Consider the following 25673-nt stretch of genomic DNA (forward strand, 5'->3'; position numbering starts at 1 on the left):
TGAGATTTCGAGTCAATGGTTGAGCAAACTTTTTGACTTTTTCCCAGCGATGCAGTTTTTTAGGAACTGCAGGAACATCTTCTCGTATAGGAAGTCGTTCTTAACGGAGCGTTGGTCTATTGAATTAAATCCCTTGGGACTCACGTGGGATTAGAAATACACTTTATTCTAGTTTACGCCGCAACCTTTGAATAGGATGGTGAATAGAGTGCTAGGAACTTTCTCACATACATTTTGTGTAAGATCTTATATTGATTTGGAAAGTATGTCACTTTCCTGGAAAGACTAGTAATTCGAGGACTAGGCTAAATTTTGACCCTTTCGTACGCGGCTCAGCAATATAGTTTTGAACGATTAATGTTCCACAAAGATCTTGCTGGACTTTAACTGCTCACTTATATCTAGGGGTTTTGGTTGCAGCCTTCATCGCAAGATCAATTTTCTACTCCGTATATCCAAAGTCTTTGGAAAGTTTTAACCGGTGCCTTGCAGATGTATTTGAATCATTGTTTTACTTTTTATCCGCCCTCTTGCGCAATCTACCCTTATTCCTTACATATCATTCGATTATTGTCGTACCAAAAGTTACACCACACTTGTGATGAGTTACTTGTTCGGGTTATTCGCGACGCCCAAATGATTGGAAATGGATTCTTGGACAACCATAAGCTTCACCGACGAAAATCAGCTCTTTTTATTCATGATTTCAAGTATGGATATTTACCAACAATAAATCGTTTTTTACGTATTGGAACTATCTATTACTTGCAGCTATTCTCAAGCCAACTCGCCATTGTGAATTCTTGCAAGCCACGTTAATTTATGAAAACCTTGGCCATGTAATCATAAATGTTTATACGACCAACAAAGCTCTGGTGACACCTAATCACGTTATTCAGTTGTGCAGGCCGAGTAGCAAATTGGATGAAGCTATTCACGCCACAAAATTATTCACTGTGTATCGACCAATATTTTGAAGTTGACCAAGGGATGGTCTTATTCTCATGTAACACAATGCATACTAGGATTCTGTCAGCTTCAAGGATTCAAATGTGGGGTAGTTCTGAGGTTGGGATTTTTATTCATATGAGATGTGAGTAGTTCATATACGATTCCGCATGATTACTGTCAATTTGAGGCATAAACTACTCAGTATCGGTGCGGGCATCACCGATATGGTGAATCATCCGCAAGGCGTTGTATGCATGTTCATGCATCTGGTCTGTCAGTCACCTATGGCTTCCTTAAAATCTTGTGTTCCCGTCTGATTCAGTCGTAAAACTTTTTCTTGTGGTTTTATGATTCCCTTCCGGATGGTTGGTCATTCGTCTGCTTGGCTGTACAATATCCTGTTAGAAAATTAACGGTCCTCGGTCTTGGGACTTTAACCACAATCTACAATTTATTATAAACGTATTGATTGTCTTCCAGACACAAATTATTTTGAAGTAATCAAATAAAATATCAATCTTCGAAATGGCTGATGGAACCGGCGCGCATAATACGCACGATAAAGGGTATGTATCCACTGATGTGCTATTAATTCTCCAAAGTTTATTACTGACAGAATTGATGATAGTGCGATAAATGACTCCAGCAATACTGGCGACATAGCTTCTGCCGACGAAAAAGTAGAAAGTGGAACACAAGCAGAAGAATTCCATAGTAAAGGAAAAATCGATCTTACCCAACTATCCGCAAATCCAACAGGAGAGTACGTTTATCTTCTCTGATTTTCACTTTCCCCTCACTAATCTTCATTCACAACTTAGAATCCGTAATCCACTCATCGGTATCCCAAAACATCAACTTCTTCAAGATGTCGAAATATTCGCAAATAAACATGGTATTACTGAAATCCTTCCCGTTCTTACCAAAGGTGCTCTTGTTGCTCAAAGTCCCTCTCATGCGGATAAAATTGTTGAACTTGATGATGAGGATCGAAGGGTTTTGAGTGAGGAGGTTACGCATCGTTGGAAACATCCTAAACAACTTTACATGACGATTATTTTGAATTCTATTGCTGCTGCTATTCAGGGTGTGAGTTTATTTTTTTTCCCCCAGACCTTTATATTTTGTGGTCTTTCTTCCAGCTGAAATTAAATAAAACTAACGTATTCGTCGTATAGTGGGATCAAACTGGTAATTCATCTCATATTGAACCTTTGTGATTCTGAGGATATTAATAAGTTTGAATAGGTTCAAATGGTGCAAATCTTACTTTTGGAGAGGCGTTGGGTATTCCAGATACAGGTCCAACTTGTGAGGCTCAAGGTACTTGTGATAGAAATGCTTGGATTATTGGTGCTATTAATGCAATGCCTTATATGGCTATCTGTCTTTTGTGAGTACTTCTTGTTCGAATTTCTCTTTTATCTTACGAAGTTCTGGTGTGCGATATGGTTATCTACCATTACGCAGTATCTCATCTACCATGATAGTCCGTCGGAAAACTCCTCACCCTCAATTAAGTCCACTCTTCTCCTGACGAAACTAACCACATACTCAATACAGCACCGCCTGGATCTCCGACCCCGTAAATCACTACATCGGTCGTCGAGGTACCATCTTCATCGCAGCAGTCTTCTCCCTCCTCGCCCCAATCGGCATGGGATGTTCCCAAACCTACGGCGAACTAATGGCCTGTCGCATCCTCCTCGGAGTAGGAATGGGCTTAAAAGAAGTAACCGTCCCCGTCTTCTCTGCCGAAAACTCCCCCACAAATATTCGCGGTGGTCTCGTCATGTCCTGGCAAGTCTGGACCGCTTTCGGCATTTTCCTCGGTACTTGTGCTAATTTAGTTTTCGTACATTCCGGTGCTTTGGCTTGGCGTTTACAATTTGGATCTGCGCTTGTTCCTGCCATTCCTCTCGTTATTGGGATATATTTCTGTCCCGAATCACCTCGTTGGTTATTGAAAAAAGGACGGGTCGCGAAAGCTTACAGATCTCTATTACGATTGAGAAATTCGCCACTTCAGGCCGCGAGAGATTTGTATTATATTCAAGCGCAGTTGGATTATGAGGATCGTTTATTGGAACAATCTGGTTTGGCGAAACATGGGAACATGTTTACGAGGTTTATTGAATTGTTTACAGTACCTAGATTGAGACGGGCGACGCAGGCTTCGGGTATTGTTATGATTGCTCAACAGATGTGTGGAAGTATGTTCTTTTGTTTTTTTATCTCTTCATCTCATCGAGGAAGTTTATGTATGCGATAATTCACTAACCAATTTCTGCTAATTAGTCAACATTATCGCATTCTACTCATCTACGATCTTCAAAAATGCAGGTGCAAGCATCATTGGTGCTCTTCTCGCCTCTTTCGGTTTCGGACTTATCAATTTTATTTTCGCCTGGCCAGCCGTTTGGACCATCGACACTTTCGGCCGTCGAACCCTTCTTCTCTTCACATTTCCTCAAATGTTCTGGACACTTCTCGCGGCAGGATTATGTTACTTCATCCCCGAATCATCTAAAGCTCACATCGGCATGGTAGCATTCTTCATCTACCTATTCGACATAGCCTACTCCCCCGGCGAAGGCCCCGTCCCATTCACCTACTCCGCAGAAGTATTCCCCCTCTCTCATCGAGAAATCGGCATGTCCTGGGCGGTCGCCACGAATAATTTCTGGGCCTCAGTCCTCTCCCTCACTCTTCCCCGTATGCTCTCAGCCATGAAACCACAGGGAGTATTTGGATTTTACGCCGGATTAAATCTCCTCGCGTTCGCACTTATTTTCTTTTTCCTCCCCGAAACTAAACAGAGAACACTGGAGGAATTAGACTATGTATTTGCGGTACCGACGAGAACGCATGCGAAGTTTCAAATTCGGGAGCAATTTCCCTGGTGGGCGAGGAAATATCTTTTGAGGAGGAAGGGGGAACCAGAACCGCAACTTTATAGGTTTGAGGATGAGGAGTGGGTGGAGAATGAACTTGATACTAGGGGTGTTAGTACTGGGAATGATGTAGCTGGTGTGGCGAGGAAGGAACTTGTTTAGGTAGGGGTGGGGGAATTGAAGTGGATTTATTATCGGGTGAGTGAGTGAGTGAGTCAGGTCGGTCATAGGAATAGGTAAAAGGATTTCTTGGAAATTTTTTTAATTTTTTTTTCTCGTCTATTAAGGAGGAAAGATATTTAGTGGAAAGTCGAACGAAAGTGTATACGTAGAGAAGAGATATTGCAGTGCGATCGATAATAGCACTTGATAAACCTTGACAAAGGCATTTTACTTTTTACTTTTTCACCTCCATATTCAAGAAAGACAAGACAAGACAATCGTTGAGTTTATTTTTAAGATAGATACCATCTTTAGAATTTTTAATCATGAGATTAATGGATAATAAATTTCATTTTCTTTTAAATTTTATTATGTTTATGAATTTATTTAAAATTTTCAAATTATTCAAATTTATAAATTATAGATTATCTTTATCCCTTTTTTCTTAAATAATCTTCCCCTCTCTTTATCTCATCTCAAATCTGTTAGTACACATTTACTCAACTTCTGATAATGGAATAATGTAATAAATATATAATTATATTATTTATTGAATATCTCATATTCGCGTTTATACATTTACATCACATAATGCCACAATCAATCACATTCATCCCATCAGAAAAGATTAATCTCAAAAAGAATGGTATTTCATATTGCTACAAATATATCCTCAACTCCACACATCTCTTCTTTTCTTATCCATCCAGCACCACCACTTAATCTCACACCTTATCAAATCTTCACCCCCGATACACAACCCTTCACTTTCTCCTCTACCATCTCCCTCAATCCACACCATGTCCCCCATCCCAAACTGGTATTTTCCTCCAAATCTGATCAACAGGTTCATATTCCTATTCCTATTCCTTAACCCCCAGCCCCAGAAAAGACAGCAAATAAAAAAGAGAGTAATAAAACCCAGGCATATAATCATATCACAATTTCCATTGACCATTCCATTCCCAGAAAGAACAAGGGAAAAAATTCCAAACATGTATCCCCAATCCATTTCACCTCCATCCTACGAAAGATCCTTCCTTTACCTTTGAAAAAGATATCCTATCCTCACTCCTTATCAACTTCGGTAATTTGAAGACTATGAATCGAAGAAAATTCTTTAAAGTCAAACAATTCCTCAGTATCAAGAAATGTACGAGAATATAATGGAAAATCCAATCTCGAAAAAGGAACCCCCAAAACGAAAGACGAGAAAATAAAATCGATGTAACAAATGAAGGTCAACCATGAGACTAAAAAGCTCAAAAAGTTCCTCCAATATTAATTAAGAATTTGTTTCTCAGAAAAGTATTCGTCATCTTCGTAAAATTTGACACAAAAAAATAAACCAATTCCCCGTGTCAAAATATGGACAATGTTGAATTCAATATCAAATTGTTTCTTTTGTTCAACAAGTGAAGGTAGAGATCGAATAATCAAAAAAGATGGGATCTACCCAAATTGATGACATGATCATCTTAAAAGATGGAACTTTTACGTTTCTCAGCGCTAGTGAGAACAAGCATTGGTGCTTTCTTTTGAACATCAGCCGTTTCAGGCTTCTTTCCACCGTTCTTAAAAACAGCAGCAAAGCTACCACCAATTTGTTCATCACCGGAAACACTCTCAGCAGTGAATGAATCAACAGAGATGACTGATTTCATCTCGGGAGAATTTTGTCGTGAACTAGGTCTATTAGAACCAATAGCACCATGTTGAGATGTTCGAGAACTTGGTGGACTTGGACGACCTGAAAGACTTCCACTTCCACTACGACCAGAATCCGAATCATTATCATCAACTGAAAATGATATTTCACCATGTTCTGAAACAGGTGACATGCTACCTGATGCACTGCCTGGTGCTCTTCTACGTTCCAAACCAGCACGAACAAGATTATGAACAGCACTTCGACGAGTTCGAGTGGCAAAGTTCTTGGAACCTTCAAATTTTGCAGTTGGTTTGGCTTTCAATTCTTCAATAGGTGGTGGACCTCTTGGTTGTCTCACTGGATGTTCACCAGCACGTCCTGCACCTGGAGCAAATCCTACTTGAGTTGGAGTACCTGGGAAAGTAGATTTTGGTAATCCTGCAGTTTTTGGACCATCCAATGCAACGTCACCAGACATAGACATAGCCATCGATTTTGAATTACGATGTCCTCTACGGAAAGCACCAGCGGATGGTGGTGGTAAAGGAGCATGATCTTGTGGTGGTGATGCTGGTTTCTTTGGTGGACTGATTGATCTAGTGAAAGTTGGTGTATCGGATGGGGGTGGTGGGGATACTTGAAATCTTGGCGTTCCAGGTTGTTGCGGTGGAGAATAGCTAAGTCTCTGTTCGTTTAGTGACTCGGTATATTGTTGACCACTGTTATCCATGAAATAGGTTTGTTGTCCAGTCATTGGATTGTAGTAAGAATAAATACCCGGTTGAGCTCCCATGACAGGTGTAATGATTGGTTGCATGTTTTGTTTCATCTGCTGCTGTTGATACATTCCCATGTTTTGTGGGGTGATGGGAGGAGTTGAATACTGTCCACTCAAATTCATTCCTTGCATTTGTTGAGCGGCAGCTTGAACACTCATCAATTGTTGTTGAAGACGTTGTTGTTGTTCTGCCAGATACAAATTTGTAGCAACAAGTTGAGCATACAAATTTGGATCCATTCCATCATTTCCATCATCAATGTGAATCTCAGGTGGTGAAAGAATTTGTTCGGGAACTGAATACATCTGATGTTGATTCATTTGATGATTTCCTTGATTGAATGAAGCATATCCAGAAGTCTTTGGTCCATTGTCGGAATATCTGCTAGAGTTCATTCCATTGTTTCCAGTGTTGTGTTGAACTTGAGTAGGTGGAGCAGTTGATGGAAAGTTGGCAGAAGTGGCAGATTTTGGTGCAGTTCTTAAACCTGCGAGTAGATGAGAACGAGATGTTCTTGGAGTTGGTGCACCATTATCCTGAGCATCAAGAGACTTGTTGGTGGGTTCAAAGGAGAGACGTTTGATATTGGAACCATTCGCAGCTCTTCTAGCAGCGAAACCAGTAACTGGCATACCCAAGCCATTATTGGAAGAGAAGTTGTTGTAAGACATCTGAGCAAGACCGCCTGCGTCCATTTTGATGTTTTTATACAATTGAAAGTGGTATTGTTGATGCGAGTTTGAAAGAAGGAATCGTTCGATTCGTAGATTCGTAAATGTCAATGATCGAAGGGAATGTTATCGATTTGACGTGATTTTTTCGTGTAAGGATGGATTATCAGGTCGACCTGAGTGAGTAAAGGACGTGGAATTGTATTAAATAAATTAAGATAAATCGAAAAGAGTATTATCGATTCGTAATGTACGTAAAGTTGAAAGATTTTCAATGGAATTATGTTGTTTTGCTTTGTAAAATGTAATTCTTTGAGGAAGAAGCTCGAAAGTTGTGGTGAGATGAGGTGGTGTTGAAAAGTAGGCAAGCCTTTTCCTTCGACACAAGCAACAAACAAATCGCAGAAGAGGAGGGTGAATGTGTGTGTGAAGTGTAGAGTGTGGAGTTTGATCGAAATGATTCTTATCGAAGATGTCAAGGTATTTTGTGTAAATGAAGAATAACTTTTTGATGGTGATTCCAAGAAAAGGTCTGATTAATTCAAAGAACAAAAAAACCTGGAAAATTCCGAGAATGTGGTATAGATGAGATGAGATTGAATTGCTTTCGGTCGCGGACTGATAAGAATGGCCTGGCCTTCTTAAAGTTTTTTTTGATGACGATGAGGTTGACGAAGAAGTTGGTGTTCGTGATCGTTTTTGGATGGAATATTACAGAGTATCTATTGAATGTGTTGTATGTAGTATCTCTATTGGGATGAAGGAAGATAATTGATGAATCGAATCGATTGAAGAAGGAAGTATCTTGAAGAAAGTCAAAAAAGATAACCACAATGTCGATGTGTGAAAAAGATTTGATTGAGAAGGAAGTCTCGAAGTGAAGAAAATAAAGCAAAGTTTTCTTGGGAAGGATTGACCAGTACTTTAAATTCTTTTCAAGAGAAAATAAATAAAAGAAATTGGGAGGAGAAAAAAAAGTTGATGCGTGTTTTTTGTGTGTTTTTTGTATGTATGTGTGCGTGGTTGTGGATGTGGAGAAATAAGAGAAGGTCTAGGTGGATGATGAGGGATGAGTGGAATGGTCGTGAATGGATGAATGGGTGGATGAGTGGATGATAAGATGGTGGGTGGATTGAGGAGTTTATGTGTGAATGGTCGAGTGAAGGTAGGTGCGCACAGTAGCGTAGAAAGTAGAAAGTAGGGTATGCATATAAGTAAGTAAAGTAATAAGTACCTGGTAATCAATTAAGTTGTTCTGGTTCAAGGTCCAAGGTCGAAGGTCGAAGGTCCAAAGTCCCAAGTCCCAAGTCCAGTCCAAAGGCCAATATCAAAGATCCAAGGCCGAGAGTGCCCTGGTGTGCGTAGTTTGTTGAAATAGTATAGTGTTGTGGAGAAACGAGGAAGGATAATCCAATTCAGTATCCAATCCAAAAATGCCTTGAATGAATTGAAATTTCAATAATAATAATAATAATAATAATAATGTAGAAAAGCTCTATTCAATCAATAAAGAGCGAATGGAATGACAGGTAGTAGAGTCTAGTTTTCGATTTAAACGCGCGAAAGGCGAATAGTAGAGGCGAATTAGGCGGAACGAAAAGAGAGAAAAGGAAGAAAGAGTATCTGAGAGAATTTAATTCATCAAGAGAGGAAGAAAGAAATCCTTTTTGAATTGATATCTTTGATTGTTCTCTTTCTTTATACGGATTATCGATCAAGATTTCTAAAGAGAGATGATGATAAAAAGAGCGGATGGAAGTGAAAGTGGATCTTTTGATGAGAAAGATTTATTTGAAGATTCAAAAATGAGAGTCAAGGCAATGAGTAAGAATCCAAGAAAGGAATGAGATTTACTGTTTTCGATGGGGGAAGTGATTTAGATCGTCTACTTTTGGGCGAATTAAAATGGCGAATTGGTCTTCAAAGTGGAAGGCAAATGGAAACGCTCCAATGACAGAAAGTAGATGTTGCTAGGTAGTAGGTACCTAGGTCTCTGAATTTTTACTTGCATTTTCACCCCCTGTATAGCAACGAAGCTTTTTAGTCCCAGACTCCAGTAACAAGTTTAACTTTTGTACAGAGCATATATTATGTATGGCTAAAGCTTTTGATGGCTAAAAAAATAAACTAGGGTTTGCAGTGGTTTGAGTGGTTTAACTTTTCCCTTCAAAAAAAACTCACACCAGGTTTACAGGGAACATGATCATCTTCTCACTCATATCGACATTCTACCTTTCCTGATTAGGTCATTGAGGCTATCAAGCATTTCCCAAAGAAGTAAAGGCTTGCGTGCCCTTGAGCTTACCTGGTAGATGAACATGGATCTTCGGTTAGTTTGGTTTGATCAACAAAGATCCCTTGTCACACTTGAGCATTATTCAAAGGGACCACTCTGTGTTTTAATTTAAAAAAAAGAGCTGATGTGGGGGAATCTCTTTGTCGCAGATTTTGTTAGTTCAACTGATGAAAGTCTTGTCAATTTCTTGTTCGTCACTCTTGAACACTTGGATATGCTGTTGAATGGAAAAGTTGGAAGAAAACCTGAAAATGAAGAGAATTGGATTGAATTGAATTGATATTCCTTTGAAGAACAATGGGAAAAGGGCGGTGTGTGGAGGTAAGGAAGTTACTCAACATCATTCATCGATCGAGTCCCGAAGGATTGATTGGTATGAATTGGATGTTCAATAAGGGAGGGGAAAAGCCTCATTGAGCTAAGAGACTGAGCTGTACGGGTAACTTTCTAGACATCCAATTTCAATGTACTAAATACTAAAAGGGAATCATCGAGGCACTTATTAGGCACTTAGGCACTTAGGCACTTGGGCACTTTTGCTTGACATCTGAATCCTGATGCTCTGATGCCACGAAACCATATTGACAGGTTCCACTTCTATTAATTGGTCAGTTTCTTGTGACTTGATTTCAAACTTTTAAAGGCCAAGTGTAAGTCAAGAAATAAGAGTACAAGCGAAGTAAGAAGAAGGAGAATACAAGCCGACAATTCCGTGATTGAATGATTCCTCCGTAGTTCAAAGTAAATATGTACTCTGTCCAGAGTATAAGATTTTATTGATAATGGATAGAGTCCGGGTACAACGGGTAAAAAGTATAATATTTAGTTAAGTTTCAAGCTCTTTTCAAAGGGATCCTTCAACCGTTTGACGGAACCGAGGGAAAGGGACGAAACCCATTGCATAAATGAAGTTGTTGTGATGAACCTAAATCTCAAGCCACTAAAGCTCTCAAACACATACAGACAGAGTACAAGCTTCATCCACATCAACCTACTACAAGACCTGACCTGATCTAGACCAATATCCAATATCTCACCTAATCAATTATTCATAAAACATCAACACCCACTATCCAGTACCATCTCCATAACACTCCCACCAAAAAGAGTAATTATTGCGTGGATAACCACCAAAATCAAACATCAGACCCAATGTTCAAATACTAAGATCTTACATCCATCCCGACTAGGAATATTAATGTATTGCTGAGCCACAATTTTGCCATGTGAGCAGGGTGGGTACAGTACACGGGTACGCATCTTCGGAGTTAAAAAAGTTTCCTTTCCTGCTGTGAATAGGAATACGAATTGGTCTCGACATCACATCACATCATATCATATCATATACACACGGTACAAAAAGTCTCAAAGGAATAGGAATCTCCGTAATCTTCCAACGGCATTTATCATCCTAAAGTCTCACCAGTAACCGGTATATGTCATGGATTTCGTATCTACTGTATCTCATGATTCTCATCAGGGATCCTTCTAATCGCTATCGAAATTAATATCGATTATCATGATTCATACATACGTACTCTGTATATTAGAAGTAACCATGTAAGATATACTAGGTACCTAGGTATATATGCTCTGCAGATTTATTATTATCCATCCTCGTCTCGTGCCTAGAATTGAACAATGCTTGAAAGGATACATTAAAGATGTAAGAAATGTATGAAATAATGCATGAAAAAGTGTGAAAATCCTCTAAATTCCACTCTATCTGATAATAATAATAATAATAATTATAATAATCAAATCATCAACAAGAAGATAGATAGATAAATCAACACGCTACAAACCCAAGCCTGTAAAGCCTGCAATATATATATATATATATAACGGAGGAGCAACCAACTCGTTAGAGTTAGTGAAAGCCCAACCGCCTAAGCATCTACCATCTCATCCATACACTCTTCTCCACATCAAATGTACACGAAAGCATCAACGACGCACATGATCGATCAATGGATACCCTTTTCCTAAGCTTGTGTTTCAAAACTTCTATGAAAATTCTTGGTTATACTGCATACATATTCCCATCTGCATTTTGTACTTTACCATTTAATGTTTTTTCCCTTTCTCACACAAGCTTCTCTTCATTAAGAAAGAGTACGTACGTACGTATGTACTATGTATGTATGTTCTGAATAAATTCAAAATTGGAAACTCTTTTATTCATATTAAGATGCTTGTTATAGGTTAGTTAGGTATATACTACTCCGTAGGTAGATACTCTCATATTGAATTCGTCACATCGCATAACATCCCCATCCTTCCCTATCCGTCACCAAGCCAAGTCAAACTCTCACTAACCTTATAGTATATACCAATAAAATCCAAGGTACAAATAATCCGGCTCTTACCTACATCCATGCTGACAGGACAAACGCTGTTTTAATTGGATGCCGCATTTGCTCTCAGGGCTGAAAGACTGAAGGGTTCTTTCCTTACCAATCCAATCAATTATTAAGTTTGGATTTTATGCACATGTATTTCGCCATCTACCATTGCATTTAACATTCAACATGTATCCCTCCCTAGGAATTCCCTAGTCTAAAAACTATTTATTTATGCTCACGAATGATTTAATTGGATTGAATTGAATGATAAATGATAGATCATTGGATCTCATTCTTTTAACTTTCCAATACGCATACTCCGTACATACAATATCATACTAGCGATTCAGGAATGAACACCTTACGCATAGCATACAACGTACAAGTTTAAGAAACAACATTCATCTCGTATTCATTCAATCAATCCATCCATTCATCCAATTCATTCAATCATCCATCCATCCTACAAAAACAGTCAAAATACCGAGTCCTACCCTCCCCTCTTCAAAAATCATTCCACCCATCCATCTCGAGGCCAATGCACTTCATCAGGGGTCAAAGCACGCATTTCCCGCGAACATCAAAATCTTCCTATCCAATGATTTCCGCTTATATTTTTAATCTATGCATTCCGAGTCTTTTTAACCATCCACGGCGCTTAGAACGTCCAATCTGGTTTGGAAGATGAGGGTGTGTGAGTGAATGAGTGAGTTTGCTTTGCTTGTTGTGAGGTCTTATTTGGTTTATTTTAATGGTGTTTTGTTTTGGGGGTGGCGAGTTATTGGTTGAATGGATGGATAGATGGTGGATTTTTGAGGTTTTATTTATCCGTGGGCGGGTTGTATGTGTATGTACTCCCTATGCATTGCTTATGTACCTATGTATGTATGTATTGTTTCTGTAACTCATCTTTCTTCCGTCATCTTACTCCTCTGTTCTCGGTACGAATAAGTAGTAGCTAAGTAGTAACTGTAGTTCATAGGTCCTCATAGGTATCCAGCCTATCATTCTATCTCCTTTCTCCTGTGTGTATGCTTTGCTTTAGCTTCTATTATAGAAACTCCTAGCTTCACTTATAAGCCTACCTACCTACCTAAAAAAAAATAATAATAATAATAATAAGATCTAACACGTTCACTTAATTATTTGCACAATTCAGGCCCCGAGTACTCCGTCCGTCATTGATGAATACTGAATACCTCCTACTAACACTGACGTTGAATAACCCTCAGACCAGACACTAACACTTATAATAAGATCTTACCTTAAGTACCTATCTACATAACATACTCTACTCGTATACGTAACGATCAATAAATCCAAACGAAATAAAGTTTTATCTTTCTCAGCCTCCTCTATTTGAAATCTTATAAATTATAGAACCACTCAACCACCAGATAGATATAAAAACAGAAAGTGATTCATCTATCTATATCCATCAACGGAGTATCACACACAACTTATCACCGTAACACATCCATCCAGTCCAGTACAATACAGTACAGTCCTCGTGTATTCACAGAGTATTCCTATTCCACCCACACACCAGGCATCCGGATCATAACCAAAAAAAAAGGAGCATCAATGATTCAGATGATGGAAGTTAATTTCTATTTCTATTTATTTATATCTTCCATCCATCCATCATTTTTTTACTTTGAGGGAAAGAAAGAAAGATAGAAACAGAGAATAAAATAAAAACTCAGCCCAAAAAGAGAAAATTGATAAGAAACAGAAATATAAATATTAATATGAATAGAGGGTAGAGAGGGTGAATTGATGTTTAATAATCTTGATTACTATAAATATATAAATATCTAGGTTAGTAATGAGGAGAATTTGTATATCTAGGAAAATAAGAAGTTAAGAAATATATTATATTGTATTGTACTGTACTGTACTGTAGTGTACGCGTCTGTGTATTTGTACCTAGCTTATGGTAAGCAAAAGTGGTAAGCAGAATACGAAGATTTCAAATATAAGATAGATAGTTTATGTATATATATCTGATATGACGATGAGATGAGATGAGATGAGATGAGATGAGATGAGATGAGAAATCTTCAATTCAATTCAATCCATCAATGTCTTGTCTTGTCTCTGCTTGTCTTGTCCTGCACTTTCATGTCTTGTCTGGTCCCGTCCGTCGCTCCACTGGCGCTCTTTTAAAAATAAATCATTACGGGCGGGTACTATAAGGTTAAGGTTATGTATGTATGGGTACGGGTACCTAGGTATATACTTGCATATGCATATGAAGCTCGCTCATTGTATCGTATCTGAAACACGCGCTTCGAATTCGAATTCGAGGAGAAGTGGTGAATCTAGGGATTGTATCTCGCTACCGGTATTGTATCTTTTACAAGAAATCACAGACTTTGTTTCTAAAGATACTTTTCTCCCTCAATCTCTCTCTTTCTCCCTTTCTTTCTTACTTACCCCTGTCTGCCTGCCTATAAATACTCTGTATAAATATAGACCTCGATATAGATATCAATCACATCCGTGCATCGCGTCTCCTTCCTTCCTACAGTACTCCGTACTGAGTACATTAATATCCTATCCTATGCAGGTGAGAGAAAGCATTCCGAAACATCGCTTAGATAAACATTGTCTCATACCTATTGATGTATGTATATGTATGACATTGAAGATTCAACATGAAGATGAAGATGATATCCGATGTGCAGCATGCATTATTACCGTGTCCGGTAAGGGGACCCAAAGCCCTATCCGTCCCATCCATCTATCTACAAACTCAACCTCCCTCTCGCATGTATGGGTTTCTCGTTATTTATCTACTATCTATATATATGTATAGATACATACATAACCTACATACATACATAATATCCACGAATAGAACTCTTCGCGCCTTCGAAAGACTGTGCTTAGGTTTGTTACTTGATATTTTAAGGAGTCAGTCAATCAGTCAATCATTCAGTCAGGGAAAGAAAATACGAGTACCTATGTAAGACTTAGATTGAGTTCAGATAAAATGTTTGATAACCTATCTTATTGTAGCAGGAAGTTGCTCGAATTTTAAGGTTTACCAATTTACCCTACTTATTGAGTTCCTACCTAGAGTACAGTGTCTAGTTTTATGTGCGAGTTTGTGGTAAGGTTATTATACATGTATGTATATGCTATAATGTAGATGTAGAGTAGAGTAGGGTAGGGTATGGTTCGTATATATCTCCGTATGTATGGAGTATATGCAGACAGATAACGTAGATCTGTCTTTATCGATATGAGGATCTGCGAATCTTGACAAGGTCAAGGGGGTTGAAAATTCGAAGCGAGATTTCACCAGTTCTTTTCTTAAATCTTAGTTGGGAATTTATGATTTATACTTTATGTTTTATGTTTTTTGATTTATAATTGATGATTTATAATTTATGTTTGGTATATTTTCTCGAAGTATATAGGGGATTTATAAGTGCCCGTGTTTGCATGCATGTGTGAAATACGGAGTATTGTCTGGGTGATTTAATCTGCACGTTGGAAATTTTAGACACGATACGATAAAATACGATACGATGATACCATACTATTTTGTCATACAGATATTTGGTACCGAACTACCGGAATAGAGATATGTTCTTTATTTATTTTAATACATACGATGTGGCTTGGTTTATTTTTAGATGGACCGGACGGAGATGGGTTTTGTAGATCATGATGTAAGTCGAGGTGGATAGGAGGATAGGATAGGAAGGAAAAGGAGAGGGTCTGGATGTTTTTTTATATCCTCGAATAAATATTTGACCCAGAAAGATGATTTTGCTTTGAAACAATTTTCGTACTGGAGCTTAGGGACCGTTGGATTAGGGGTTTTAGTGAACCTTCTGGAAACGTGACCTTGGATTTGGCTCTTCATCCGCCTTGTATATCGGCGTTGGTCCACTAGTCTAAGGATATATTTCTTGTCGCTTTACATCAAGATGTCATTTTCTTGAAGAAAAAGTCAATGGTGATGAATCCACCTATGTGGTGCAGTAACATTATCATTTCCTTGTATTCGTGTCTTCAGTCTCACTAAGGCCAATACATATATCCAGTATCTCTTGATTGATAATACTAGCTCTAGATTACTCATGAGCACACTAATAAAACTCATGATGAGCCATATAGTGTACAGTAATCCAGTATTTGTGTACTTAGATTCGCTACCGAAGCAAAGCAAGGCAAATATTATCCTGGTACCACAAGGTCAGGAGTGCTTTCAAAGGTGTCCACGGTCCATGGATTTGATAATCTGGGGGTTTTGATTTTATCCTGTTTCTTGGAATGAGCCATTGTCGCCAGTAAAATTGCTGTCGTTGTGAAAGCTGTATAAGTGTGGAATCAAAGAATAATGGATGTTTTGGCATTATCATGTCAGTCATACAGCAGAATTGAGGCTTCGCGGTTTGGTAGTTCCAACTCTTCGGTTCGCGGCATAAGTCCCATATCTACACAATAGTGCGTATTAGGTGTTATTCTGGAAAGTCAGAGTCCAGGATGGATGTAACTTCTGAGGTTTAAATTTGTACTCATAGATGGCGAATGAGTAAGAGTAAAGTAGGAAGAACGTGAACTTTACGCGGAAACGAAAATGGGCATCGTTACGTATACGTCACCTCGAAATTTTTGAGTATGGATCTCAGTGGCCATCGTGAAAATATAAAAATCGTTCTAGCTACCTTAATTATACCTTCCAAGCCATTGAGACCGCTCGCTCATAAGAGGGGGAACTAGGGGTAATGTCGAATATTTCAAACGAAAGGAAATTTGTAAGACTTCCTTGGATTTGACAGCATTTTACTTCGTCGTTTGCTTTTTATACTAAGTAGTACTGTCATTTACTCTCTCTTCATCTTTATGTTCTAATTTAAGATATAATTATTTCCCATCAAAAAATCCCAATAATCATTATTACTCTAAATTCATTCTCCCCCTCCTCCTATTTCCAACATCCTTTCCTTATCTACTCACCAGAACTTCATTCTACTACATGTTCTAAAAACTAGGATATAGCTACCATTCCTCATTACAATATTTCGTTCGTGTATTAATGTAGTCTTATGATACATAAAGGAGAATTTCTAGTCTTGGGGATGGCTTTAATTTATAGAGAAGAATTGCGGGGTAGTGATCCCAATTCATTTTTATCTCATAATAAGACGTTCCTAGGTCTCCATGCTAAGTCCATTCCCTTACTTATTCACTCTTCGTACGTTTCGAGCCTCCCACCATGCCAAGATCAGAGAGAAAATTTACACGACTATACCCACTTTAGGAAGTAAATATGTATCAAATTTATGATATACTGATTTGATTTTAGGTTTTGAATGGAGGACTAGGTATCTACCCTATGAACTGTATGAAATGAATGGATAGCTTTTGGAAAACTGGTATATTTCTATGAGTATGTGAGTATACGTAAAAAACTCTTCATCTTCATGTTTTTCTATCAAGGTAGTAATCGATCTATCTCTTCTATCCCGTCCTACACACCGTAGTCCACCGCCAATCTTCAGGCTCGCTTCACGCATGATGCATGCCATTTCGTATCAGGAAACGAGATCTCGTCCTTCCCTACAAACAGCAAAACAAAAAGCGGAAAAAAACATACAACAGTAGGGATTCGCTGGTGGTCACCCACCCAACTACTAATCTACCGATCTGAAGCTTGTGTATGGCAGAGCGGACGGGATGCCCAATTCTCTTCAGTCTATGGTCGTATGTGACAGGGTTAAAGTTGTCTGAAAATATATTGCAATACGGTGTGCGAAATGGGACTGTGCTAAAAGGGTGGGAGGAATTGAGTGGTAGAATTGATTCTCTCCCTTCAATGGGATTTGACTGAATATAAAATACAACGCATTGGAAAAACTCATCTGCTTAATCCCTTGGATATTCCGAGTCATTTCTACATATCTGAGTAGGTATTCACACGTCCTGACACTTTATAATAGGAACATCACAGGTTATCACATAAAATTCTTCAAGAAAAGATATGGTAAGCAAAAATCATTTTTTATAAAATAGAATTTACTACCTTCGAACAAGATGTACCGGCAAGATCATTAGAGATTACCTCAATGACTACATCCATCCGGACCACAAATTCCCTGTTCATCTCTCCATCCTGTAAAATTAAACACTCCAGCATAAGCATGATCAAGTACCCATTGATGTATCTATCATCAACAAAAATCAGCAACTTTTGAACTATCAATATGAAGATAAAGAAAAACATTCACATACCGCATCAAAATTTCTGCAAGTATGCATAACATTAAAGTTGCTAATGACCATGTTTCTATCTGGGTGATATTGAAAAACTTGTGGCGTAACATCCGAGAAACATTGTAAAGATTGTCGAAGAGAATTGAAACAATGATGTGCATGATCCACTTTTGAAGTTGTCAGGCCATTCGGTGTTATATGGGTTGACCGTAGCATTCCATTTTGGATCTCTGAGGTAGCCGAGAGTGAGACGAATTGCATCCTTGATACAGGTTAGGAATGTTTTGTTAAAAAGGTAGAAAATACGCACCAGACAATGAAGATCATGGAATACAGTCAAGACAATTGGATAATCATCATCGGTACCAGGAAGAGAGGCGGCAGTTTTATTGAGTAGCTGAGAAGCTTCATCTTTGGTAAGACCAGTATCACCAACATAATGCAATTTTGCCCATCTCGCATTGCGCTCAGAAGTAGGAGGTCCTGCCCATTCATCATCTATTTTCGGTATAGGATTTTCGAAATTTCGATTATGGTATTCTATCACACTTTTTGCAGGTGCTGATTCAAATCAGTCATGTTCAATATCAACGTTAAGATCGATACTTGCTATACATCTGTTGAAAAACATCTGTCCTTGGAGTCCAAAATTACTTTAGACTAAAGGCAAGAAGAAAGAAATTGAAAACGATAGAGGTAACCAAAATGAAAGTTAAGAATGGCCTTGGTTTTTCATGGAAAGTTGGATAACCATTTTCTTTGTCTAGAAAGGGTTCATTTGTCTCTGAAGAAGAATCGTCAGGTTGATCTTCCTGACGATAATTCTTCCAACGCATGAAGTATGATTTCATATTGAAGGTTGGAAAAGATTGTAATTGATGAGATATCCAGAAGAGTTACAAGTTCATTCTGATCTTTCGCATTGAGGGAATTTCAAGAGAGCCTTCAAATCTTGAATATATTGACGTATCAATGTCTTCCACCTTTAAATGAAACCTCCTTCCCACTTCATCTATCTGCCATGAAATACTCCGCAAATCGGACTTTTGAAGGAATGCTGTCGTGATTATTCATGTATGTTGCATATATCATAAGAATGAAGCATTTGATATTCCCGCGTGTACTGAGACGAGGCCTACATACGCAGTAAGATTTCCCCCACTTGGTGCTTATCTCGTGGAAAACGGTACTTAAAGAATACTAGACTCAATTTGCCAACGATTTTAGCTCCGGGAAGAGGCTTATATCCGGATAAATCCAATCCTGGCTTAGGTGTTACAAAACGGGACAATCAGAACATGTAGATATGCTTAGAATGATCAAGCATCATCAAGACATATGCAGGTGGCTTAGTGGCTCGACGGGTCTTCAATATTGATATCGGCAGCTTGGTTTCATTCCTTCATCCGGAACTAAGCATACGTAGAATAGAGGATAGGGCCGATGGCGTGACACTGATGGCAATCAGTGTAGAAGTGTAACGCCTGCGTGCTTGACAATTTAGTGCTCTGTAAAGCTTATCATAGCCAAGATGTATGGTGAGGTATACATATATGAGTACTGTTGACGGCATGGCTGCACAAGCTCATTAAGCTTAATTCTACGATATTATCCGTGCTTAGACGAGTTTCGGGCTAGGGGTACACACTCTAGTGATTGAATGCTCTTGTCCATCTTTAATAGGTGAAGCATCACGTAGGATTGGAGGATCAGTGAAACAGGTGGTGGCAAGTTCGATATCAGTGACTTAACAGGAGAAGAAGCCACAAGGACCAATCGCGTCCATGTCAGCCTATAATTCTAAAACATGCAAGTTGGAGAGTAATCAAACTAAAATCAGTCGAAAGTGGTGAACAGGTATCACCCTCTCAATACAGAAGTAAGCTGCGATGATGCTGATTAAGTGTCTGTGAAGTTATCCTCGGATGTAGAGGACAAACGGCTCGGATATTATTGGGACAATGAGGAAGCAAGTCTGACAAGATGACTGAAAGATAGAGATACTTGACGAAGGTGCCATCATGCGATCTTTTTAGATTACTATTCAAGAGAACACGTCGAAAAATCCTTGCTGCATGAATTTGATAGTCTATAAGGAAATGGGAATGGTAGATCCATAGAGAGGGGTAACAGGAAAATTCCAGGTGAGATTGTTCTTCAGCGAGCTCGGCTATCGGGATATCAAATGCAATAATGAATAGGACAGGGAGGAAGAAAGTTGTATAAGTAGTAGCGCCTTCACTAACTTTGACAAGAATCATCAACAAGCACTTGACCAATTCTCAACATCTCAACGTGAAGAGCAAGACAAGAAAACAATTTCCCGTGAACATAACGAATAAAGCAAACATGAAGACAATCTCATTCATTGCGCTTGTGGCATATCTCGCCTACGAGGCTTCTGCATTGCCAGTTGCCAAGAGCGATAAGCCAGTTAGAACCGATAATGGCGTCACCAAACATGTTTTCAAGAAGGCGGAGGCTGAGACACCAGCTCCTCCCATTTACGGATATGGCCGGGAGAAACGTGACGAGACCCCAGCCCCTCTTTTGTATGGTTATGGCCAGGAGAAACGTGCCGAAGCTGTAGCTCCCGCTCCCCTCATTTATGGATATGGTCGAGAGAAGCGCGAAGAGTCTGCTACCCCCGGCCCCCTCATTTATGGATATGGAAAAGAATAAATGGTAAACACTCCAATCCACAAATAACGCTAATCAACAACTTTCTAATAGTAGAAATAGAGCCACAGGATTGACATTCGGACAATACTAGCCACTGACACGAAGTCATGGCAATGAACGCAATGGGGTGAGTACAGTTTTGGATAGAGATTGATATATAAGGAGCTTGATAGTGATTTCGGTTTCCACTTGGAAACAGTATTTTTGGTGCAGGATTGATGATTTTATGACGGATATGACGGTAGATACAAATGGCTTCTCGTTATAGCCTGTACAAGCAACGTAGTATCATATCTTAACGAATTGAATGGAGAATTTTCTTAGACTTTTGCGTTGAAAGTTGTGTGACATGTACATTGCCGTAATTTAGTAATTTGCAACTCAAGGATGGCGTGAGATTTTGGGGAGTTATCGTGTGGCTTGAAGATATGCATTAATGACCATCTTTCATGATCCATACTCGAGATCTTTAAGAGACGGTGCAATGGTTTTGTGCAATGTTGAGCTCAAAAGTGGGAGATGGAGTGGAGTTAAATTTGTGTTCTTGCTAATCTCACGTCTAGTCCATAAATAACCTAGCGTCTCATATGTCGAAAACAAGGAACCACCTATGCGGAAACAACGTGATTCGAATCCCTACAGGACGTCATGTCTGATTTGATACAATAGATATTTCATCGATTAGTTACATCTATTTTCAAAAACAAAAAAAAAAAAAACTCCAAGGAATGAGCACATGACGACGTGTACCAAATAAACCATTTAGACCACTAAATGTAAACGGTACTACAAACTACCAGATTTTCAACTCTTGGAAGCCTATAAAGAATATTAACGGATCGTGACCAAGAAGAAGCGTATCGAGAAATTCAACTGGGCATCCAAATCAAAGTGCGAAACACAGCTGAGGTTGCGGAGAACGGGCATTTAAATATCTCTTAGTTGTAGATCTTGACTTACATCCAAAACTCTAAATTATACTCACAGGTATAAGCCTCTTTCAATCGGGGCTTATGCTTAGGATGGGTGGAGTTTATTTATTGGAGAAATCAATGTTTCATGGGCATAAGCTGAGCTTGTTTACTTGTTACCGTCATTTGAATGTCTTTGTCCTTCACCTAGTCTATCACCGATACTCCTCTTCGTTACTTTACTTTTTACTTTTCTGATTAGTTCTCGGTGCTAGGAGGTAACACATCTGGCTATCTCTGCTTTCGTTGGGAAGTTCTTTGGTATGAAGGAAGAATTAGCACGTGCACCCACCTCAATTCCTACATTTGATTTCCTCCAAACTACTTCCTTTTCTGAAACCTCGTAGTGATCGTAATTATTATCTCTGCTTCCCTATTATTATTATTACCACCCCTTCTTTTTTCTTTACCATTTTCCTCATCCTTCGCACCGAATTTCCTACTCCTTATCGAATCCCATTTAAAATTTCACTAACCCTCCATCACCCCCAATCTCCCTCATGTACGCACCTAAACCTTCCATTACCATTCTCTCTCCCGAAACATGCTCAGCCCTGGGAATCTTCTTCTTTATTACCCAGGCTACTTATTAAAAACCCAATGACCAGTCCCAACCCAAGAAACTTTGACTTATCGATAGAGAAAAGGAAGAGATGGCTTGATTTAAATTCGGAAGAGGTTTTGTATATAAGAAAGGTAGATGGGCAGATTTTAAAGATGCGGGAGGAGGTATAATGGCGATGTTGATGGCAAAAAGAGGCACATGTAACTTGAACTCAGTTATCTGATAATATCCGATAAATTGGTTGAAATAATGAGAAGAGCGTACTGATGCCTTTTCCGTTATATACCCTATAAAATACATGCTACATATATTAAGATTGTGTCTCGTCCTGCATCCTTTATATCCTCAGTGTTGATTACTATTAGTATCTCTTTGTGATTCATTTTTGACTCCCGTTCTCATGCTCCGCTAACCCCACTGTAAATCGTCTCAAAAAAATAATTAATAATACAATTTCAAGTGACACCACATTGCAAACTCGTCACCTTTCCTCGTAATGCGCGGAAAGAATCGCCTGTCAAAATATTTCCTATTCCTTTCCGAATTTCAAGAATGGAGTCTGACAGGTCTCTGAATTCCAAATGTGAGTTGGAACATCAAATTGGTAAGGGATTTACGTCATCCATTAGGTACCTCTCCCTCCCTCATTCCACAATTACAAGTACCAGTTAGCCTCCAAATCCGTATTTAATAAACTATCAAAAAACATCGTATTATCTGCATGTAAACCGGGCCATTCTTCAAATTGTTGTTCTAGTTCCAGTGGAGGAAATTGACTACTCTTGAAAGAGACCTTTGGTTGAGCAGCCCATGGACAATTAAGAGCAGTAACGAATTCATTCTGAGCTTGTGCGGTGGCTCTTGGTGTCATGTCCATAAGAGCTGGAGTATTGTTCAATGGGGGTTGGTCTGTAGTATTAATAGAGGGGGTCGATTGAGTGATATTCGGGGCGGTTGAAGATTTTGGCGTACGTGCTATTGAAATAGTTCCGAAATATGGGATTGTTAGACGTAAATTTCCACTGGTGCTAGTGGATGTGAGGAGAGTTTTGATAACTTCGACACTTTGAATGGCCATTACATCTTCAGCGGAAGCGCATTCGCTCATGACACCAAGGACAGTTTCCACGAGTTCCCTGTCGGAGCGTTTTTGGTCTTGCACCAGAGTGGTATCTCCTCCTACAGGTGGAATTTCCAAAATATTCAAGAGGAGAGTTACACATGCCGTGAATGCACCAAAATCGATGACTCTACAGCAGAATGATGCCGCACCGGAGCGTCTAATGGCGAGATAGCGTGATATGCATTCTCGTGATGATTTCATACAGGCGAATTTACTATATTCGTAACGACGTTCTGTGTCAGCTCGAACCATAAAAGGTAGGTGCAAGAATGATTGTAACTGAAAGTAGTAAATTTGTGACATGATTCGATCGAATTTTGCGGCTGAATTCGTCTTTTCGCTGATGGTTTCAAATTGATCAGGTATTTCCCACCAAGACGGAGGCATTTCTCTTCCAATACTCTCGAGTTTCTCATCTAGTTCTTGAGTAGTAGCAAATGCATGAATATGTTCGGTTTGATTTCGTTCAATGATCCCTCCTGCCAAATTTGTAATCTTTTTAATGAAGAGAAGGTCGTGGTTGACATTAGGATTGCTGAATGTTTCGTGTGATAGAATAATGCAGTCGCCTGCTCCGGCAGGCATACCCAAGAGTAAACTTAGATATCTATCTGCCTGCATAAGGCTTCTCCAAAGGTGAATTCCTCCTGGTGGTAAAGTTGTACTACCAAAATCCTCACGTCTATGTAGGCCCATAAGCTGACCGATATTCATACCTCGACGAAATGTAAGCCATGAACGACGTAAGTTTCCAGCATTCATATGGAATAATCCTAGGAGCATCAAACATTCCAACCCTTGGATGCAAGCCACGAGTTCATCGTCCGAGGTCACGAGTCCCGAGACGGTTGATATTATTTTGTCTGTTCGAGCTTGAATACTTGTGTTAATTCCAAGTTGACTGGCATCAAATCCATGAGGCACTTGCTGTAAGCATACAGCTACGTAAAGAAGTGTTTGTGCTATTGTTGCAGGACTTTCTTTCCCAATGCCAGGAATGTTAAATGAATGATTCGGATTGAATCCTGTTGGCTGTAACATGATTTGAGGCGAATGTTGTGATAAAGAATGCATCAATAGCCAAGAATCATTGAAAGAACAAAGTTTATTTGTAGCTTCTTGTGACGGAAGGAGTTCTATCAAAACATCTCTGATTCTTTCAACCTTTGTTAGGGGTCGACATTGCTTACTTGACTTCTCTCCGTTTGATTTCAATTTGGAAATTATGAATTCATTCTCCTTTTCTCGGCGGCCTAACTTTGATGGACGTGAGCAAATATATGAGTATACGGGATATTGGACATGAGATATGATATGGGATATGGGATATGGCAATACTTACAACAGAGTTATCAAAAAGAGAAAGTATTGGTGCAGTTGTAGCACTATCATATCCAGTTGAGGTAGTACTTGGGAATGGTGAAAGAACATCACCAGTACCCATACTTTCTGGAGTATGAATTTTTGTGGCATTTTCTTGCTCATCATACTGATCCAATTTTGCCATCAATTTATCAAGAGTAAGCTCTATACGACCAAGCCGTTCACCAATTTGTGGACCACCTGAAGAATCATGTTCTTCTGGATATTCTTGACTTATACAAGTCGTCCCACGTGATAGGCAACCAGAACAAACGCTGACATTTTCAGAACTCAATTGACATTTGACTTTTCTTCTTTTACATTCCCAGCAACTTTTGGTTCCTTTCCTAACTCGTTTCTTACGATGCTCTTCATCAGCGAGTGCCACTGAAGTTGGTCTAGCTGACATATCGAATGATGAATTGTGGGGTTATTGAATGGCGCTGGAGGCTTGAAGATTTGACGGGGCTTGAATGTCTCTTGAAATTTGATGGTACCAGAGGTTCCAAGGTCAGATGTTTCTCGAAGCTTAGATGTCTCAAGAAAGGCTCAATATCTTTATAAGTTTGACCTCCTTCAAATCTGGAATGTAGGCGCAGGGGTGGATAAGGATATCGAGCTAGTTCCGGAATCGGGTGGATAGGTGGTTTTGCGCGATTCTACACCAATTTCAAAGTTCGTTTTCGGTCGTCTCAATAGAGCAAAGTAGTTAGTAATGGATGTAAAAAGGGAAGAGAACAAGTTCGTGTATATGAGAATTACGTGAGAGCCTTTTTTTAATTTACCAAATAAAGAAAAGGGAGAAAAGTCGTGGGAAGGAGTGCCTTCTTCCGCCGTTTCGACGGAATGATTGAAACAATTCACGTGACTCATCTTCTAATCGCACCAACGCATCAACAACGCCACCCTGCTTCATATTATACTTTCGCTATTGTGGAATAAGATTTTAAATGTATGATTGGATGGTGAATCGAGAACTTCTCCATC

General features: G+C 39.1%; 7 protein-coding genes across 7 annotated transcripts; 2 read left to right on the forward strand and 5 right to left on the reverse strand.

Annotated features, from left to right (window-relative positions):
- Positions 1 to 1476: 1476 nt before the first annotated feature.
- On the forward strand, positions 1477 to 4007 carry SS1G_10125 (hypothetical protein; the record flags this gene model as incomplete). The annotated part of the gene is made up of 6 exons (XM_001588528.1): positions 1477 to 1517; positions 1580 to 1714; positions 1773 to 2044; positions 2200 to 2344; positions 2515 to 3164; positions 3250 to 4007. The coding sequence occupies 6 exons, from the start codon at positions 1477 to 1479 to the stop codon at positions 4005 to 4007; spliced, it is 2001 nt and encodes a 666-aa protein (XP_001588578.1).
- A 1478-nt stretch (positions 4008 to 5485) lies between these two features.
- Positions 5486 to 7132, reverse strand: SS1G_10126 (hypothetical protein; the record flags this gene model as incomplete). Its single annotated transcript, XM_001588529.1, has 1 exon — positions 5486 to 7132. The coding sequence occupies one exon, from the start codon at positions 7130 to 7132 to the stop codon at positions 5486 to 5488; it is 1647 nt and encodes a 548-aa protein (XP_001588579.1).
- An 8811-nt stretch (positions 7133 to 15943) lies between these two features.
- Positions 15944 to 16405, reverse strand: SS1G_10127 (predicted protein; the record flags this gene model as incomplete). The annotated part of the gene is made up of 3 exons (XM_001588530.1): positions 15944 to 16080; positions 16140 to 16203; positions 16367 to 16405. 3 exons carry the CDS (start codon positions 16403 to 16405, stop codon positions 15944 to 15946), a joined length of 240 nt encoding a protein of 79 aa, XP_001588580.1.
- A 1651-nt stretch (positions 16406 to 18056) lies between these two features.
- Positions 18057 to 18834, reverse strand: SS1G_10128 (predicted protein; the record flags this gene model as incomplete). The annotated part of the gene is made up of 2 exons (XM_001588531.1): positions 18057 to 18544; positions 18735 to 18834. The coding sequence occupies 2 exons, from the start codon at positions 18832 to 18834 to the stop codon at positions 18057 to 18059; spliced, it is 588 nt and encodes a 195-aa protein (XP_001588581.1).
- A 1498-nt stretch (positions 18835 to 20332) lies between these two features.
- On the forward strand, positions 20333 to 20665 carry SS1G_10129 (predicted protein; the record flags this gene model as incomplete). Its single annotated transcript, XM_001588532.1, has 1 exon — positions 20333 to 20665. The coding sequence occupies one exon, from the start codon at positions 20333 to 20335 to the stop codon at positions 20663 to 20665; it is 333 nt and encodes a 110-aa protein (XP_001588582.1).
- Positions 20666 to 22856: 2191 nt separating this feature from the next.
- On the reverse strand, positions 22857 to 24086 carry SS1G_10130 (hypothetical protein; the record flags this gene model as incomplete). Its single annotated transcript, XM_001588533.1, has 1 exon — positions 22857 to 24086. One exon carries the CDS (start codon positions 24084 to 24086, stop codon positions 22857 to 22859), a length of 1230 nt encoding a protein of 409 aa, XP_001588583.1.
- Positions 24087 to 24429: 343 nt separating this feature from the next.
- On the reverse strand, positions 24430 to 25095 carry SS1G_10131 (hypothetical protein; the record flags this gene model as incomplete). Its single annotated transcript, XM_001588534.1, has 2 exons — positions 24430 to 24474; positions 24667 to 25095. The coding sequence occupies 2 exons, from the start codon at positions 25093 to 25095 to the stop codon at positions 24430 to 24432; spliced, it is 474 nt and encodes a 157-aa protein (XP_001588584.1).
- Between the last annotated feature and the right edge of the window lie 578 nt (positions 25096 to 25673).

The sequence above is a fragment of the Sclerotinia sclerotiorum genome, genomic scaffold (genome assembly GCF_000146945.2).
Source record: "Sclerotinia sclerotiorum 1980 UF-70 scaffold_15 genomic scaffold, whole genome shotgun sequence".
Lineage (NCBI taxonomy): Eukaryota > Fungi > Ascomycota > Leotiomycetes > Helotiales > Sclerotiniaceae > Sclerotinia > Sclerotinia sclerotiorum.